Below are 19,411 nucleotides of genomic sequence, written 5' to 3'. Positions count from 1 at the left end.
TTCCTGCCTACCCCAGACACACTGGAGCCAGAGGCGGGCTTCACTGGTGAATCCCGCCAAAGGCAAAGCAAACAATTGGACCAAACTTGGTTTGGCGCGCAGAGTAAATCTCAAGAAGGACCTTTCCACAAAGAAATGGCGAAAAAAGAAGACTGGGGCCATTTTGTAAAAAAATGGCACCGTTGGGTGCTTTACCACAGCTGCGAACGCAGCCCGCGGTAAATGCACACCATGGTAGTTAAAAAAAAAAAAACACTACCACCAGCCATTCAGTGAGAAAAGGGTAACATAAAAATGTTACACGAGAAGCTAGACAAAGGGGATACTAAGTAACCCGTCCAGCACCCTATTGTAAGATAGTGTGTGCTGGGTCTAGAAAGTCACAATGGTAAGTAAAGTCAATTTCACTTTACTACTCTGGGAAACAGTAGTTTATCCCAGAGAAGGTATTTAAACCTTTACTGAAAGTACTGTGTGACCATGTAAAAGTTGATGCCTATGGAGTTTGTCAGACTCCACAACCAAAAGAAACAGTGTAAAAGAATCACATTAAAATACATGAGAGTGGAGAAAAAGGGTCTCTCTCTCCAACTAAAAGAATTCAAGTCCTCAAAATCCAGCAAAGTTGACGGGGGTCTCCAAGGTGGAGGGAATTGGCACATTTCTGAGAATTCTCTCCAACAATGGGGAACCCTGTTGGGAATAAGGTCAGTAAATTAGCTGGCCAAGGGACTTCAGAGTTTCATACTCATCCATGCCACTCTTTAGGGCATCCTCTACGGCCTTACCAAATAGTACGTTTGGCTCTAGTGGCATGTTGAGGAGGGTTGCTTGGGTCTCTAGTTTAAACCCTGACTGCCTAAGCCAGGCATGCCGCTTACTGAGCGTCCCTTCCACCATGATGCGCACAGCGTTATCCACTGCATCAAGGTTGTTTTTCAGGATGCAGCTCGAGATCGGTTTGCCTTCTGATATAGTCTTAAGCAGTTGGGCCCTTTGTGGTTCTGGGACGGCTTCTAGTTGTTGTTCCAGTTCATCCCATTTGTGGCAGACGTAACTAGCTAACTGTGATGGATTGTTAGCAATTCTTGTCTGGTAAGCTGCAAAGGAAGCGACTTTTCTCCCAAACCTATACATCTTTCTACTCTCCTTGACCGGCGGGGCTTCTGCTGACATAAGAGGACTGCCTGCCCTTTTTCTGGTGGTGGTAACTACAAGGTAATCTGGTCTGAGCTGGCCCCGAATGTATAGGAGTTTTAGTGGCTGCAGGCCTGAACAGATTTTCTATCCTTGGGTTGACCGCCCTCGCAAGATTAGGTGTTGTTAGGGATGGTTGAATAAGTCTCTGGACTGACTGCAGGAGAGGTATGACTTGTGTGGCTGCCTTTGTGTCCCCCAGAATGTCTTCCACAAAGTACTTATCGACTTGTGTCTGAGCGTCAATGTTGAAATGTTGCTCCGCCTTGAGTAACAACTCATTGTACTAGAGTTGGTTTTCAACTGCCGAGTCTAAAACCGGCTGGTCCTGATGGTATGGCGACTGTACTATGTAAATGTCGTCATCATCCTAGTACTCGTCTTCGTCCTGGCTATAGAGGTTCCCCTGAGACCCTGCTTGGTCGTCAAAATACGAGTCCTGAGCTGGGTCTTGGTATTGAGTGGTGTCTTGGGAAGCCGAGGCCGGAATGCCTAGAGCAGAGGTGCTCGGCTGTGGCTCAAGGCAATACTTTTTGGCAGGGGGTGGCTCCGTTGATGCCCCTGGCTGTGGGGCATCTCTAGTGCTGTTAGTTGGTTGGGGTGTTTGTCCATGAAATTCACGAAACAGGCCATTCTCAGTAAAGAAATTCAATTGTTGCGTTGTAAAACGACATTCTGGTGGGAAGCCTGAGATGACAGGGACCTGGGAGGGAGTGGCATCTTTAGCAGGGGTGGGCTTTGAGGGAATGTATCCTTATGGTGCATAGCCCCAGAGAGGGTAGACACCTGTTTGGGTGACCCTGGGAGTGAGGGGTGTCGGAATTTTGTGTTTTTTCGGCAACCTTGTCTTTAGTAGTGAAGCGCTAATGTGTTTAATTGGTTGTATACGAATTGATCGTTTTACAACTGCTCGAATGACAATTGACCTTTTCACAATTGACCGAATTGTGAAGGTCAATTGTACCATATATGTGGGGGGAAACCCCCCACAACCCCACGCCAAACCCCCCCAAAACCATATATATATATGTTCGGTCAATTGTGAAAAGGTCAATTGTGACCCTTTAAATTCGGTCAATTGTTCATTCGAACAATTGTAAACGACCAATTTGGGTAATACCGTTTAATTAACGCTTGTATTTTCGGTGCTTTTTTAGGAGACGAGATGCCTTTCAACGCCTGTTCTTTCGGCTCGCAAAAGGAGGGCCTTTTTATATGTGGTGTCCGAATCAACCCTAGCTTTCAGTTTTTGGGAACTCTTGGTAGCTTAAAGCATGCGCGATGGCCCAGAGGACAGTGAGGAACCTGAGGCTTTATCCCCGGTCACCGCATGGGCCTCGACGCCCGACTGTCGTTGAGTCGGCAGTGGGGTATGTCCTTAGCGTGCTTGCGTTTGTGTGTCCCGTGGCCGCCGGGTGTCTTCTACATCACAGGACTGCCGGCCTACTTCTCAGTCGGGGGCTGCATTTAGGGTCCATATGGATCCTGATTGCCCTCGGCGTCACTTATGACTCCGTAACTGCCCTCGCTGGAATCTTCCGTCAATCCTATGGAGGCCTATGCCTGCATGGTGTGAGCGGCCCGGCGTTTCGTCCACCAATCCTTTAGGGGTTTTGGGCCGAAAAACCTGACGGGATTTACAGTGCTTTTCAGCGTGATACCTAAGGAGACAATGATTGCACACTCAGTGCGTGTCTTTCCACAGGAATTTACGGTGGCAGGAGGGATAAAATTTAAATGAGGTGTTGTCCATTGTGTTTTAAAAGGACAGTTGGGTGAGAAAAGAAGCAAGGGGATAATGGGATAAACCTTCTCTAAAAAGGGGTCTGTATAGAGAACCTCCCCCCCCCTCTCCCTACTGTAATGGGGGGCGAGGCCCGTAAGGCTACGTCTGGGCATCGATTGTTGACGCTGTGGGTGTTCGTTAGGAGCCGTCGAGTGGATGACCAGTCGTGCAGCAAGGCGAACAAAGGAAAGGAAGAAATACTACAAGTATAACTTTAGTAAATCAAATGCATCAGCCTGGAAGAGAACTCTGCATTTGAGGAAAAAACAATCCGAGGGACCTCGATGCGTGAAGGACCATGGGTACAGCACACGTCACAGTAGGGATGGTATTACTAATCACATCCTGTCGACATCAGTTAGAGTTTCAAAAACAAATATTGTAATACTCCTCGACTTCCACTAGATGTCGGACTATGCAGAGCATGTGATCTAAGCAGATCAACAAGCTCCAGAAATAGTATATATGGCACCCATCCTGGTAGACACAGAAAAAAGCAACTGTAAAGGGGTAAGGCAGAGTATACATCCATGCATGCATTGGGGGGGGGGGGGGGAAATCAGGGGGTTGGAAGCATGCACCAGGTCATGGTGCTGAGAGAGTCTTGTATCCCATCAGGTTACTCTTCCACGGTTATGAAAGGTGCTCTTGGCCCATTCCATCCTACTCTAGCCTATTATGGCAGAGGTTGCAACTGGTTGGAGGCGGCAAATTGGCATTGTAGACCTATTCAAATGCTAAAAGAGCAAGTGTACACAAGTTATTACACGAGAGACTTGCTTCTTTACTGCACAGCATAGGGAGAAGGGCATGCAAAACTGAATAGCTTCACTACACTGTTTGATGATTGGTTATGATGTTTAGAGGAACACAAACAGGAGCCATGAGAAGACAATACCCCTCCCTGACACAAGCCTCTGCCTCACGCACTCAGTGGTCTCTAGGGTTCTTGGGATCCGTTCCACCTCAGCAAACTGCACCCTCACGGCTGCATCATCTCCTTGCAGCCAGCTGATCGCCATGGTCACAACAGAGGACCACCATCGACACACTGAGTCAGAGCCTGCAGAGAAAAAGGAAAGGCAATGATCAGAGAAAGAAAAACACTCAAAGCATGAGAGAATACAAGCAATCGGACACTAGGAGTATGCAAGGGCCCAACAGTGAAACAGGATTAACTTGTGCAAAGCAGGAGCCTACAAGATTCCACCTCGAGACTCCATGCGGAGAACACACACCTCATGCACACCACAGTCACTGATTGATTCCCCTGGATGTCCATGCTCAGCTTCCAGTCCCCCTCCCCAACACACAGCCATGGAAGAATGAATACTGCCGCCTGAGGAAAGTGTGGGTGGAGAAACAGGCTAAGTAAGTTACATTGGGGTATAAAACTCACCTGAAGAGGCCTTAACAGAGCAGTAACCAGTAAAGGGTGTTGGGCTGACGTTAGCAGGGTCGGTGTACGTGCTGAGCAGCCGTAGGTACTTCTGGGCACCGGAGAATTCACTGGATAAGGAGAGATCATTGTTAGGAAAGCATCAGCACCAAGAGCAGAGGAAGCCACAGATCCCCACCCCAAGGAGAAGGTCATGAAGGCCACAATAACCAGAGACAAGAGGGTGGGTAGCTATAGGTGGAAACTAGTGTCAGGTGATGCAGCCCTTGAACGCAGAGTGAGAGAGGCTGTCTGTTAAGACAGTGTTTGTACTACCCTCTGTTAAGGATGCAACAACTAATGCTAGCAGTAAGGCTAAAACCCCCGACAAAGGGGGGCGGGGGGAACCTCTCATGTGGGTAGCATGGTCAGAGGGACAAGGCTGAACTCTCAGGTATGGCTAGTAGGTTGACACAGAGGAACAATTAGTCCACACATAACTAGACAATACACTAAACAGGTAATTGAAATTAAAGTCACACATATAAAACTATCAGTTCAAATAAGCAATTTAAACATTAATACACAGTATTAAACAGATACCGTAAGAATTATAAAAACAGGAATGCCTAAACAAGGATTTTCCTACCCTCAATGTCTGTATGCGGTTCCTTTGCCAAGGGTAAGCACCCAAAATAAAATAATGTGGGTTGTACGGGGGAGAAGAGGTGAGAGCCAGGATACCATACAAGCAAAGAAACAAACAAGCAGTTAAGTACCTAGTACTCTGCACAACTAAGTCTCGTGTCCTACAGATTCTCACAATAGTACATGTGAAAAGCCCTAGACTTGGTGGTCAACAACTAACATATATGGCAGGGCATGGGATTACATTTTTTTCATGGGTAAAGATAATTTACACTTACTAGACCTCAAGCACACTTGCCGTACATTTAGATGTCCTAGGGCCTTAGACCAGTATAAATGCCTAGTTGCCTTCCTGATATATTTCATAGAACAATATACATGGAATATACAACATTAACAGATGCAGGTACAGTGTTTCAAGGGCATTTACCATTGCAGAAATTAAAAGGATGACTTTAAAAAAAGCATATGAACATTTTAAAAAATAAATAGATAATCACTGAACCCCTAGGAGATTCAGGAAAACGTCCAGTGGCCGGTTAAGTAGCCCAGAGTCACTTTGAAACTGTGAACCGACACTGGAACTCTCTTCTAAGGATTATAATAGGAAAAGTTGAAGGCCCATCCACACCACTGGAGCCTAGTCTGGAGTACCCCACAACTGCAGATGTAGCTGCTTCTACGATCAAAACCATGGAAGGCCATAGGAGACTCCCAGGAAGCATGCTAAAAGTCAGAAGATAGACCCCAGAATAAGTAGTTAATGATCTATGGGAATTGGGGTTAGGACCTCCTGCCCAGCAATTCATAAAATGGACCAACGGAACATCTGTGGCGAATATGAGTGAATAATTAATCACCCTTCCTTGCACCCGAAGGTAGATGGCGCAAACCAAGACTGAGTAAACTGCTCTTTGCTGCAGTTGCAGTTTGCAAGACTGGGTTGTCTAGGACTTGAACCCTGGAGCAACGAAGGCTGCAGCAACCAAGGAAAGGAAGGCTCTTTCCAGTAGCTACACCTTCAAACTAGGAGTGAAAATAGTCTGTCGGGGGAAGACTTTCAGGAGTAGGGGGGGAAACCTGAACATATGTCTCAGAGCAGTGGGGGAAAAACAAAAAGCAGCAGCACGGCCGCAAACAGTCCCAGGATGGAGACAATGGCTGGTGGCACCCTCGGACGTCCCAAACTGAAAATCTAGCAGAGGGAGGAACTCTCAGTGCCACTCGAGATTTCTGCCCATAGCAGCAGCCCATTGCGAAGAGGCAGATCCTGGTGGTAAACGGTAGGATGCAGCAGTGAAACGTCCCAGAAATTGTCCCAAAGTGGAAGGCCCAACGCAGATGTGGGGACTCACCGGGAGTCTTCAAGAAATCCAGATAGGTTTAAAATGACCAAAATTACATGAATTGTGGTGAAAATCTACCTCCATGTTACAGGGACAAGCAGGTAAGAGAATGAGGGGCAAGGCAGACCTTAAATATTCCCAGGTGAAAGGGAGTAGGCCCCAGCACAGCCAGCAAATCACAAAAACGGGCTGGAGCAGAGGAGCAGGTGACCAACCATAGTGGCTGGTCAATGGGCTGCCACTAAGCCAAATCCATTAAAAAAAAAAGTGAGAGCTAGTACAGGGAGCTATACTAGGCTAAAATCAATTGGGATCAATATGGAAGCAGTCATGATGGGCTCACAAAGAGCCTGCCTGGTCAGAACTGCATTTTGTGGCCATGTAGATGAACGGAAGCCCTAGAAAAGTGGTTGGGTGCAGGATTTGGAGGAAAAAAACAAAAAAAAACATTGGTACTCCAATGGCTACCAAAAAGGTATATTGCGCCACCAATGTGATCAAATGGCTTATTCCCTTGGTGAAGCCAACATTCAAGTACTGCCACCACCAACCCATTCCCTAAAAACCAAAGTACACTGGCACAATCACTATGGCAGAAATAGGGCGCAAAGTGGTACCCCTGTGACTTAGGGGTGACCCAATATCATATACCTTCCATAAGGTATAAGGGGATGCAATGGCAGGGGGAATTCAAGAGAAGTTCCTCTGGACATCAAAAAAAGTCCTTTCCCTTGCTATAAAGAACCTTCTTCATCTTGCCTGAACTAAGCTACCAACACACGTTTTGGATGGAAGGAGGCACCAACAATTACAGGTCAGCATACCCCCACAACATACCTGGATTCCTCGTCCATCACTCGGCTGACCTCTGGCTTAACCAGCGAATACATGGCATTCTTCAGCAGGCTCTCACAGAAGGCTCGATGCACCTGGGCGATAGGGTCCACTGCAATAAAACAGCACAGATTTTTAGAATTTTCCTTCAAACTATCTGTGAGCACAGTCACACAATTTAATTTCTGCTAAAGGAATGAAGAGGAAGATGGATTAGGTGAGCACCGGTATGACAATATTCAATAAGAGATTGCCCATACATGATGCCAAGTGATGTGGAGGTCACACGAAACTAAACTTAGTGTTGAGAGGGTGTGAACCTATCCCCAAGACCAAAGTCAAACAGGTCTGACACAAAATGTGTCCATGTATCACAAGGGCACCACAGGGTTTGTATTCACTCAACTGGGAGCTAGCCTGAAATTGGAACCAACAAGATAGACTGATATGGCACTTGCCCTGATGCTGCAGATCTGTTGAAAATATGCCCCCTGTTAAAGATGGGCTCAAAAGCATAGGTTGGTGGTTAGGAAAGTGTTCCTTTTTCATCTCTTGCCTTAAATGTATTCCCAACCTATCTGCTCTTTGTCTGGAATGTAGCTGATGTTTGAAGCCCTTTTGCTTCACTCATTGCATGGGTGTTTGAGGGGCGTGAGGTATCCATTTATTTTTACACATTACCATAAGAAACCTTCAGTGGAGTGCTGCAGAGACACAGTTTCCCTTTTTCTTTTCTTTACCTGTGAGCGTTCCAAACAGGCTGGGGGCAGTGAACCGTTTACACTTCAGCCAGAGTAATAATATAATAATTATTTATTTCTTATGTAGCGCTACACATCCATAGGTCTCAGAGCGCTGAACAGAAGACATTGTCACCCCACAGAGTGGCACTCAATTTAGCGACATCAGAAGGGTGAAAGGCAGAGTTGACCCTGCCGGGATTCGAACCTGCCACAGCAGGCTGCACACAGATATCAGGGGTGAGCATTTAGATGACTGTGCTATCTAACCAGCCTAAGTATGTCCTTATAGTAAAGCAAATAAAGAAAACAAAAGGTTGAGTAATAAACTAGTTAGCACAAAAGGCTAAGTAACTCACAAAGTAGAACAACATAACACAAAGCCTTATAAAAACAAGGCCCTATACTAAAAACGTCCTTCCTTTGCTAATGGCGATTGGGTCAAGTGCCCCCAAGCAGAAACGTCAGGATGAACTACAGACCGAGATTATAGATAAAATGTGGAAATCAGTTCAGAGATTGTGCAATAATCTCTAATCTGGGCCCAAAAAAGTAACCATGCACACTACCTGGCAACTGCCAATAAAAGAGGCAAAAGAGGATGTAATGATGTTAAACACTAGGTAATCCCAGCTCTTTATTCAGAATATACAAGAAGCGGGGGTTGTGGGGAGGGGTGGGGGGGGGGGGGGAGCGATCCACCACAGCCATGCCCCACTTAGTTTTCCAACCAGTGCTCCATTGCTGGACAATTATTTTTAAAGGACAACACTTGTCACTGATGTCATAATGACAAGCAAGCTACAAAGCCTAAGTCTAACATTCATTTGTTTGCGCCCACAAGGCATATATATTTCCTATAGGTGCAACACTCAGTATATCATAAGCTAGCATTAAAATGAGGTAATGTGGGTTCCCATTGGATGACACAGGATGTGCTCAACCTTGTACTGACCTGGTGTGAGGTATGGAGTTTGTTAGAATGAGGGTATAGAGATCAGTGTAACGATTAGAATTGCAATTAAATAACGCTTCATTATCTCATTCATGTCTGCGAATGTCAAAGGATATTCTTAGTCTTTTCCTGCCTGTCTAGTACGGCAGGTGTGCTTATCTTAGTATTTGACACTTTAACTGCAGTCTTAATCATGTGCTCCTTGAGACCATGTTTTAGCTTGGAATATCTTTAAAGGCCCGGATGTTCAAAGAGTAACTCAAAGGGGCTGAAACCAACACCCTCTTGAGGGTCCTCTCTGTAAGCAAACAGCAGGCATGGCAGAAGAAGATCCCACTTCTTCCTTAGGGGCTCTTCCAAAGCGCCTAGCATGCCCTTGAGAGTTTTGTTAAATCTCTCAACCAGACCGTTGGTCTGGGGTGGTAAGAGGTGGAGAACTTGTAGGTTACTCCGCACTCTTTCCACATGGTTTTCATGTAACTCGATATGAAGTTGGATCCTCTATCAGAGACAACCTCCTTAGGGAATCCAACACGGGTGAAAATGCCCAGGAGAGCCCGGGCAACCACCTTGGCCGTAACAGTCCGAAGGGGTATAGCCTCAGGGTACCTGGTGGCATGATCAACCAAGACCAGGATGAACCAATGTCCACCTGAAGTGGGAGGGTCAAGGGGACCTACAATGCCGATGCCCACCACTGGCAAGGACTGCAGTGGGGCAATGACACTGCCTCCAGTCTTGCCAGACAACTGACAAGTGGGGCAGGTCCTGCAGTGGGACTCCACTTCTACTCCCATCCGTGGCCAGTAGAAATGGGCAGAGAGCCTCTGCTTAGTCTCGTTGGTCCCAAAATGACCAGCTAAGAGCACCTCATGCGCCAACTGCAGCAGGAAGGGCCTGTAAACCTGGGGTACCACCAACCTCTTGAGGGCACTAGGTTCAGGCTTAGTGGGCTCACTAACAAGGAGCTCACCCTCCCAATAGATTCGGAATGTCCTAGGCACTTCTCCTTGAGCCTGGGACAGGGCCCGTTTCCTCAGCCCCTCGAGAGAGTGGCACTCGCTCTGTCCCTTACAGAAGTCTGCCCGGGAGGATCCCCCTTCAGCTAACAAGCATTGAAGGTCAGGATGATCCTCCGGGTTGAGAGCCTCTCCCAAAGGAAAGTCTTCTGGCTCTTCTCCCACAGGAGTTGAGACGGGATTCACCACTGGACCTAGCCCGTCCAGAGCATGGATCCCAATGGGTGCTGTCAGAACAGCAGGAAGAGCAGGGGCTCCCTCCACAGAGGTGGCCTTCTTACTTTTCCGTTTCCTTCGTGCCTTGGGTTTCCCCGTTGGCAAGGGTACCAGGCTCGCAGCCGGACCCTGAGTGACCTGCGATCGGGTGACTGCCACAGCAGCCATGGGTAGACCATCCGTGATCATTCCCAACTCGACCAAATCGTTGCCCAACAAAATGTTCGCAGGTACGTTGTCCTGAACCAGGACGGCAAGCTTTGCTGCCTTGTCTTCAAAATCGTAATGTTGACTAAGGCTACAGGTGATAATTTGGGAGCCCCTCCAGCTAACCTGGTGGTTCTCAGAGGAGCACCTACATACCTACATGGTCCTCTGGCTGGAACGGGGTCCTGTCCACCACTGTCATGCTTGCCCCAGTGTCTCTCAAACCAGTAGAAGGCTGGCCATTCAAGAGGACACTTCTCAAAAACCTACGAGTGTTCTGTGGGAAAGTCGCTAGTACTTCTGCGTACTGGTCCCAGGCCCAAAGGGACACTAAGGAAATCTCTACGGGAGCACCGAAGAGGAGGGGAGGACAGTGGCCTCCACCTCAGGTAGAGTAGGGATAGGTCAGGCTGACAGCCTGGACTCCAAGTGCCTTACCCTTACACTAACACTTGGGGTCACCCCTTCGGTGGTCCAGAGCCCCACAATCCCAACAAGTGCCAGGAGTGCAGGGTACGGTACTGGAGCCACTGGGACCCTGCTTAGCAGCAGGCGGACCACTACTTTTACTCCCACCCACAACAGACTTATCCCCACTAGGTTTTTGGGTCTTCGGAGAGGAAGGTTTTGGTTTACCCGACTGACTGCTTTTGGGACTCCTCAGCTTTCTGAGAGGCCCCCTTTTCTTTGTCCTTGTCCTTCCCACTGGAGTTCTCAGGGGACACCCGATGGGAGACCCACTTGTCAGCCAACCTAGCCAGCTTAAAGGGGTTCAAAATGTTCTGGTCAGCAACATACTGACGCAGCTCTGGTGAACAGGCTTCCGAAAAATGCTCAAAAAACAAGGTGTGAGACAATTCAACAAATGTTTTCACTTTGTAACCATCAATCCACCCCATCATGTTCATGTGCGCAGCACTCGCCCAGTTAATCCAAGACACATTCTCTTGTTTCTTAAAATCCCTGAACCATTTAAGATATTGGGTAGGAGTCTTGCCAAACTTGGCAATTAAAGCAGACTTCATGCACTCATACTGACTCCTTTCTTCCACACTCAGTTTCAGAATACAGTCATATCCAGTTTGAGGCACCCTGCTTAACAAACACTTAGCCCAATCTCTCTTAACATCATGAATTGCACAAGCCATTTCAAACGCTTCAATCCATTGGAGGATATCAGAACCCTCCGCATACACACCAACCAAATATTTCATAAACTTGGTTGCTGGGGACCTGACACTCTACTGGTTTCGCTGAAGTCTCCACTCGAGCTTTCTCCAACTGGATTCTCTGACATTCAGTGTCCTTGTTCTTGAGTTTAAGGTCCTTGTCTTGGAGTTCAAGATCTCTATTCTTGAGCTCCACTTGTTTTGCCAACTCCTCTTTCTTAAACTCAGCATCTATTTCCAACTTGCGATATTCAAAGGCCAATTTCATCCTTAATAACTCAAGCTCCAAGGAAGTGCTGGGGTTTGGAACAGAGGCAGCAGGAATGGTGGCATTCCCAGAATCAGATTTGGCGACAACCCTCGGGGTAGAGTCCTCAGTGGTTGCATCCCCCCCTTCAAGAGCTTCACAATCAGTCTGGTAGTCCACCAGGGCAGCTATCAGCTCAGCCCTACACTTATCCACAAAGTCTAACTCCCTGGCTTCACAAGCACTCTGGAGAGCCTCAAAACTCATCCGAGCCAATTTACCATTCGGAATAGATTCCATTGCTTGTAATGCCGTTATCTTGTACACAACTAAACCTCAATTTAATAAAGTGCAGATATTTTGGTACGGTTATACACCGATTCCTAAAACCATAAGCATCCCACCGCTGCCATCAGTGTAAAGGACCGGATGGGGGTGGTCTGTACTTCTGCTCTCTATATGGAGAGGCACAGAGGACCCCAGCCAAGATGCTCTATTATTGGTACATGGTCGGGCAATCAAGGCCTAGCTTCTCAGGAGGTGATGCAGGCTGGTTCCTAAGTACAGTGTAGTCCCCAAGCACCCACAAAGGAATGTCCACACACTGTATTGGTTAAAACAGTCTTTATATAATATTCAAGGTTATGTATACTATCACAATAACTCACTTTGTGCTCAGAAATCAACAATGGTAAATATATACAGTTCTAAAGTGGTACCACAAATATTATCAGATCTCATTAAAGTGCATACTGTCAGAATGTCACACAGATCAAATAAAGAGGAAACAAGCGGTAGAGAAAAGAGGAAAGCAGTTGATAAGAACAAATGGCGGAAATACTTGTCACTACCGTTAAACACAGCTCTATGTGGAGGTCCCCCCACCTGGGCAACCTGCAGAAGAAAAATACAAGCCCAGTCCATATATTGTTCACAAGTGACTTCCCAATAGTTCTGCAACCCCAAAGTACCTGGCGTTGTAGCGTTCCTCGTCGGGGAAATAGATGGCCCTTCTTGAGTGCCCTCCCTTTAAGGCAGGAGTCACGGGTTGTCGAACGCCCGACGGAGAACAGGGTGAGCTACGACGGTGAAGTGGCGGCTTCGTTCCTAGCGGTGCTCGTTGACGGGGAAGCGTAAACGTCCTGCCAGGAAGAGGCGTGCGGGGCACCTCGATGTCGATAGTTCTGGAGAGCAAAGAGTTTGAAGAACTGTGGCTCAGCAAGGTCGTCGGTGTCTCTGATCTTTAGGTGGCGATGCTCCTCGGCGCGTCGAAGGTCAGGCCTTCTCCAGCAGGATACAGCGGCGACGATGCGGACGAGAGCGTCCTTGGATTCAAAAGTTCTTAGATAAACGGGAGCACGGCGGCTCTGGTCGGCAACGGCGGTCGACAGTGGCGGACAACAGTCTGGGCGCTTCTCTTTGGGCGGCCGCGGCAGTCCCAGTCTCGGGTCGGCAGCCTGTCGAAGGTCTGTTTACCAGGGAGCTTTGGCAAAGATCAGCTGGTGCACGATGGTCCCTCGTAGCTCGGGAAGAGGGCGCCTTACCAAGTCCTCTCTGGGTCAGTTCTTGGAGGCACAGCAGCTTTCAGATTGTGAAGGAGAGCAACAGCAATTCTTCTCGTCCAGCAGGGCTTCAAGGTCAAGCTTCAGTTACTCCAGTTACTCGTCGTAGTGGACTTCAGCTTCTGAACACAATTCCTAGCAGTGAGAGGCCCCAGAAATACTGTTGATCTACCATTCATGCCGCTGGGTCACACTCCAGCATCTAATCATGACTAAGGGCATTCATGCAGGCAGGCAGGCAATCAGACACACAGTGCATTCAGGCCAGTCACTTCTCTCCAGACACTCACAACAAGTTATGTGTATTGGGATAAGTACCCAGTCATTCAACACTACACATTGCATTCATACACGTTTCGGGCAGGGCTGTCTTAGTCATTGTGTCACACACCAAATACTAGACACCCACAACATAGAATGCATATTCGTCACACACACACACTCCATTCACCCAGGTCCCACCCACAGGCGTACCCACAACATACAGCCGTTGAGAAGGCTCCAGCCAGTCTGGTCAGCACTTCCCCCACACTACCATATATGGAACTTCCACCCAACAGCCAGTCAGGGGGAAGGGACAGAGGCAGGGCTTCCCGGGACTTCGGAAAGATCAAGGTAACAGGTGATGGAAAGCAAGAGGCCATTTTGTCTCCATCAGGAATCTACTGATTCCAATGACAGGGGCTGGGCATCCCAAAATGGAGTACGCTCAGGGCACCAGTCATTTCAGCACAGAGCTGTCACCAGCCCGTACCCTGCTCTGTGGGTCACATACAGGTGCCCAAAAACATACACTAGGGGCACAGGGTTGCACCCCTACACACGGGTGCCATAAGGGTATCCCATGCGTATGTTCACCAAACCAAACGAGAGAGCTGCACCGCCAGGAGTCTCACACAAACCCCTGCGCGGAAAACACGACAGAACACGCGATAAAAAGCAGTAAAGGACAAGGATACGGAGGCCCTGTCCCTCCGATTCATTTCCAGCATCACAATATCTATATTTGAATTCAGATTGTAGTTACCGCTGAATGCACCGCTCATCTGGCTACATCCATCATTGCGTCAGCTGAGCCATTTATTTTCCCTTGCTCATCCGTGCACCTTGACAAAGGATGTCCGTTTTACACTGAAGCTACTTAAATGTAATTGTCACGTACTGGCCAGCTTGAGAATAATGTCCTTGTGCCCGACCGTGCTCATCTTATACTGTAGCCTTGCATTGCATTCTGCTAAGTACTGTTTGGTATCTTCCAGACTGCTTAAAATGCATTTATTTTCTGCCCCATTAATGTTTTATGGGGCCTAACTAGATTTGTAAAGCCCGCTTTTCATTTGTAATGCCTTTAAAGATGGTCTTTTCATGCTAGTATTTCACTGGGATTAAATGCATTTTCTGCCATATGTGGATTCCCTGCAAGTGTATGCCGCCTCTGACCCTGCCATTTTAAAACATTACCTTTTAAGTGTTGGGATTCCCTTTCTATTGTATGCTGGAATCATAGCTCCTCCATAAGCGTTTAGCACACTGAGTGCTTCTGTTATTATCTAATTTTAATATCTACACTAATGTAATTTAAAACTATTTCTTATGGCAGTTAACATATGCATTGCCCGTTTAAATGCATGTTTGTGGAGTCTGCTTTTCAGCGTATTTGCGCATGTGTAATTTTTATATCTCAGGATTGGAGTAAGGCAGTCTCAGCTTGCATCTTTTTCACCTGCTCGGTACTGGTGAGTACTGGGGGTAAAAGCTGGTACTGGCAGGTATCTATACCCTTGCATCTCTTACCTCCCATATGAAATACACATCAAAATTGTGTACAGTCAGCATTGTACATGCTACAGATGACATTACATGCACTCTAATAGAAGTGATGGAAGCTGAATGGCGTGTTGTCAGAAAGGGAAGCCAAGTCAAATTTTCTAGGTGTCCTAAACTTCAAGACTGCTGACTGGAAATTAGGTCTATGATAAGTCATCTTGGGGTAGGAAATGCCATAAGACATCTTGACATACTACTAGAAATTTATTCTGCCCCATCCCAGTCTTGGGTCCAGCTGGGGATTTGTTTTCACATCTACTCCTGGCAGCCACAATGGCTATTAAATCATTCATTCTGGGGAAACAAAAAGGCCCATCAGCAAATAACTGTTTAACAAGAGTATGGAAGATAGAAAGGGATAAACCTAGTGCACTGGCAAGCGGAATTGGTGTGAAGTTCAATGTTTTGTGGTCTGTGGCAATGTTGTCAAGTTGATGGCTCTGTACACATAGACAAACAACAAAACGGACTAGCCCAAATAATGAGGCTATTTGAATTGACCGGAAGGGAGGGGTTCATTCAATGCATTTCTATTCGATTACTGTGCTAAACATGTGAAAAATGGGGACGGGGAGAAGGACAAAGTAATAAGGTGCCAAATACGACCGTTTTCTGTTGAGGCATGTATTAAAAATTGCCATTAAACCCTTTAACTGCCATTTAATGTGTATACTCCTTCAGATGTTGATGCAGGGTAATCCCTGTATTTTTAAAATCTTGCTGGTGATTTTTAAATGATTTTATTGTGGCAAATCACTGCAATTCACTCCCAATATACCTTCCATAGTAGCTAAAACGTGTGTACTTGGTGATTGTTTAGGAGTGCCTGACTTTAATAACTGTACTACTCTGTTGTGAAACTGCAAAGCATGACAGTATTTCCTCTTGTGTCAAGAGCGACTTGGGTTTACTTTGATGCATTTTATTGGTTTTCGATATATGCTGGCTTATCAGTTTACTTACCGATAGTATTTTTATGAACCAGGATGCAAAAGGTGCACTAGCTATTGGCTAGTGATTTTTAACTCTTGGCGAGTAAGATATGGTGTGCTGTGTGCATGTATAGAATTGAGATTGCGATTGACTTCATTTGGCTAGTAGCGAGCAACTTTAATTCTTTCCCCCTGTATGCAGTTTACACCATGCAGTCTTAAAAACTTCCAGGAGATAGGAGCTCTTTTGGTACTGCCTGCAGTCTAGAAAAGCCTGGTTAGCTTGACACCAAAGTTGACCAGGAGCCACTATTGAACCCCTCCCTCCACAGACCAACTGGTGCCACAGAAGAACAAATTATTTACCCATGGTAACGTTCTTTCGATTGGATGTTCCTCCCACAAATTCCTCATCTTTGATATTCCCATTCCAGCTTCAGCTGCTTACGAAAAAATGTTCGACAGAGGGCGCTGTGCACCGGTTACGTAGATTTGATGTCCCTCGAGGGCCTAGAGTTCGATCACCAGTATATTTAGCGTGTGCAGCGCCCGTTGGCTTCAGTTCTGTTTCTTCCCCGCCTTAGAGGAATTACTAGCAACCTCCTTAGACCGTAGTAGACTCTAAAAGAGAATAAAGTGTAAAAGCAAGTACATTCTTCTGTGGGGTAGACTGGGAGGGGCAGTGAATACATGGGAGGAACATCCAATCGAAAGAATGTTACCACGGGTAACTAACTTGTTCTTCAAATGGATTGTGTCCTCCCACGTATTCCTCATCTTTTGATGGACTCCCAAAGCAGTAATAATTTTGGCGGTGGGAGTATGAATTTAGACTTGCCCTTAAGAAGGATCATGGACACAATGAGGACAGCCCTTTAAAACACTCCTTCCCGGGTGGAAGTTGAGTCCAGACAATGTTTCATAAAAGTGTGAATAGTAGACCAAGTGGCAGCCGCACAGATGTTTTCTATTGGTATACCTCTCTGTTGAGCAGAAGATGATGTTGCCATGCCCTTTATGGAGTGGGCCATCATGCCTTTCTGGAGGATCCTTACCAGCTAATCTAATATTCCCCAATGGCCAGAATGATCCATCTGGATAGGGTCGGTTTGGTTACTGCAAAACCTAATTTGTGACCACTATAGCCAATCATCCTTTGACATTCTTGAGATGTAGAAACTAAGAGCCCTTCCTGGGTCCAGTCTATGTAACCTCTCCTCTTCCTTTCCAGGATGAGGTGGGTAAAAAGTTGGTAACATAATTTTTTGTGACAAATGGAAGTCAGATTTTTGGCAGAAAAGAAGGTTTCACCTTTAGAACAACTTTGTCCTTAAAGTAAATAGTGTATGGCGGTTTACAGGAAAGTACCTGCAACTTGCTCACCCCTCACCCTGTGGGCCAACGTTATTGCTACTAGCAAAATGTTTAAGATTAACAGTCTTAAGGGACATGAATGCATTGGTTCAAAAGGAATGCATAAGACTTAGTTGCTTTCTGGCCGAAAGCAAGATTTCGATTACGTCATCCGAGAGGTCCCAATCCTTATATATCAACTTCTCAGAAACCATACGTTAAGAATGAGTGCTTTGACCACTGGATGGAGAATCCAACATCTCTTTGTGGAAGATGTACTGGAGGGCAGATGGACATGTCTAGAAGGTCTGGGTACCACGTCCTCCTGGCCCAATCCAGAGCAATTAGGATCATGGATTTCTCGAACTTTAACCTCCTGGTCATGATGGGGACTGGCGGAAACGCGTATAGGAGTGGACACTCCCAGTCCACTACAAACGTGTCCACTAGAGCTTGTCTTGGGGGATATTCCCTGGAGCTGAACAGTTTGCACTGCCATTTGACACTGGTCGCGAACGAATGACTTCCAGAGCAAGCTCCCACTCGTGGGATACTGTGCTCTGCATGCTCAGAGCTTCCGCTGCCGTGTTCTCTTCTCCTTAAACTACGGATAGAGAGACTCCTCCTTGAATTGCCCAGAATCAGAGCTGTATTGCCTCTCTGCACAGTGATAGTGACCCTACACCCCCTCTCTTGTTGAGATAGTACATGGCCACTGTGTTGTCTGTCGTCATTAGGAACATTTTTACCTGCACAGAGGGCAGGCAGGCCTTCAGCGCTAGTCCGATTGCCCTTGGCTCCAAAACATTGATATGCAGTTTGGATGACGGAGACCAATGGCTGCTAACTGTCAGATCATTTGTGTGGGCTCCCCACCTCGTGAGTGAGGCATCCGTCACTACTGTTATCTCCGGCCATGGTTGCCAAAAAAGTTCTCCCTTCAAAATGTTGTCCTCGCAGGCCCACCACAGATCTTGTACGACCCTGCTTGGAACCTAAAGTAGGTCCGACATCTTTCCTGATAACTGGGACCATCGAGTTCTGAGAGCCCATTGAAGGGATCTCATTCTCAGGCGAGCCTGACACCAGAAAAATGCAGGATGTCATGAGGCCAAGCAACCTAAAAAAACAAAATTTACAAAAAAAACAAAGGCCGGGAGACGCTGGGCACTGAAATTTGGTGACCATCGGTAAAATGTCTTGAGCCCTCACCTCAGGTGTCAAGCTCTTTCCCAAGGATGTGTCCAGAACAGCTCCACTGAACTGGTGTTTCTGAGAAGGTGTCATATGGGACTTGTAATTGAGGGAGAAGACCAGTCTGTGAAGAGAATGGCAGGTGACGTTGAGATGATCCAGGACTTGTTCGGGATGACGCGCCCTGATCAGGCATTCGTCCAGGTAGGGGTAGACGAGAATCCCCCCACACCTCCCCCTCCTGAGACTCGCTGCCAGTACCACCATCAGTTTGGTGAAAACCCTTGGGGCGGAGGTCAGCCCGAACAACAGAACTCAAAATTGATCATGAGAACCGCCAACTACGAACCTCCAGTATTTTCTCTGCTTGAGATGGATTGGCACATTAAAATAAGCATCCTGAAGGTCCAATGACACCTTCCAATCCTGGAGTTGGAGGGCATGAAGGATCTGAGAAAGTGTAACCATCTTGAACTTGTCCTTCCTGAGGAACTTGTTAAGTAACTCAAGTCCAAGATGGGTCTCAGTCCTCTGTCTTTTTTGGGTATTGGGAAATAAGGGGGAAACCATTCCTTGTTCTCCGCTACAGGCACCGGTTCTTTCTCTAGCAGGGTTAAAAGTTCCTGCACAATGAGTGGATCTTGAATCCTCAAAGAGTGGTTCCCTGGTGGATTGCTCTGAGGTCTCTGTATGAAAGGAAGGCAATAAGCATGGGCTATGGTTTCCAAGGCGCAAGCATCCGAAGTAATGTCTGACCATTCTTCTAGATGCTGAGACAGTTTTGTACCCGCCCCCTCCTCC

At 46.9% G+C, this 19,411-nt stretch overlaps 1 protein-coding gene across 1 annotated transcript in view; it reads right to left on the bottom strand.

Annotated features, from left to right (window-relative positions):
* The window catches only part of SREBF2 (sterol regulatory element binding transcription factor 2), a 268,321-nt gene that overhangs the window by 160,991 nt on the left and 87,919 nt on the right, over positions 1–19,411 (bottom strand). The window contains exons 10-12 of the mRNA XM_069652776.1: positions 7,193–7,301; positions 4,383–4,492; positions 3,914–4,046 (exon numbers count right to left, since the gene is read on the bottom strand). Coding sequence (XP_069508877.1) covers positions 3,914–4,046; positions 4,383–4,492; positions 7,193–7,301 — 352 coding nt within the window. The remainder of the gene's footprint in view (positions 1–3,913; positions 4,047–4,382; positions 4,493–7,192; positions 7,302–19,411) is intronic.

The sequence above is a fragment of the Ambystoma mexicanum genome, chromosome 3p, assembly GCF_040938575.1.
Source record: "Ambystoma mexicanum isolate Mex_15411 chromosome 3p, UKY_AmexF1_1, whole genome shotgun sequence".
Lineage (NCBI taxonomy): Eukaryota > Metazoa > Chordata > Amphibia > Caudata > Ambystomatidae > Ambystoma > Ambystoma mexicanum.
The sequence above is the reverse complement of the archived record's forward strand: the minus strand, read 5'-3'. Positions and strand labels throughout refer to the sequence as shown.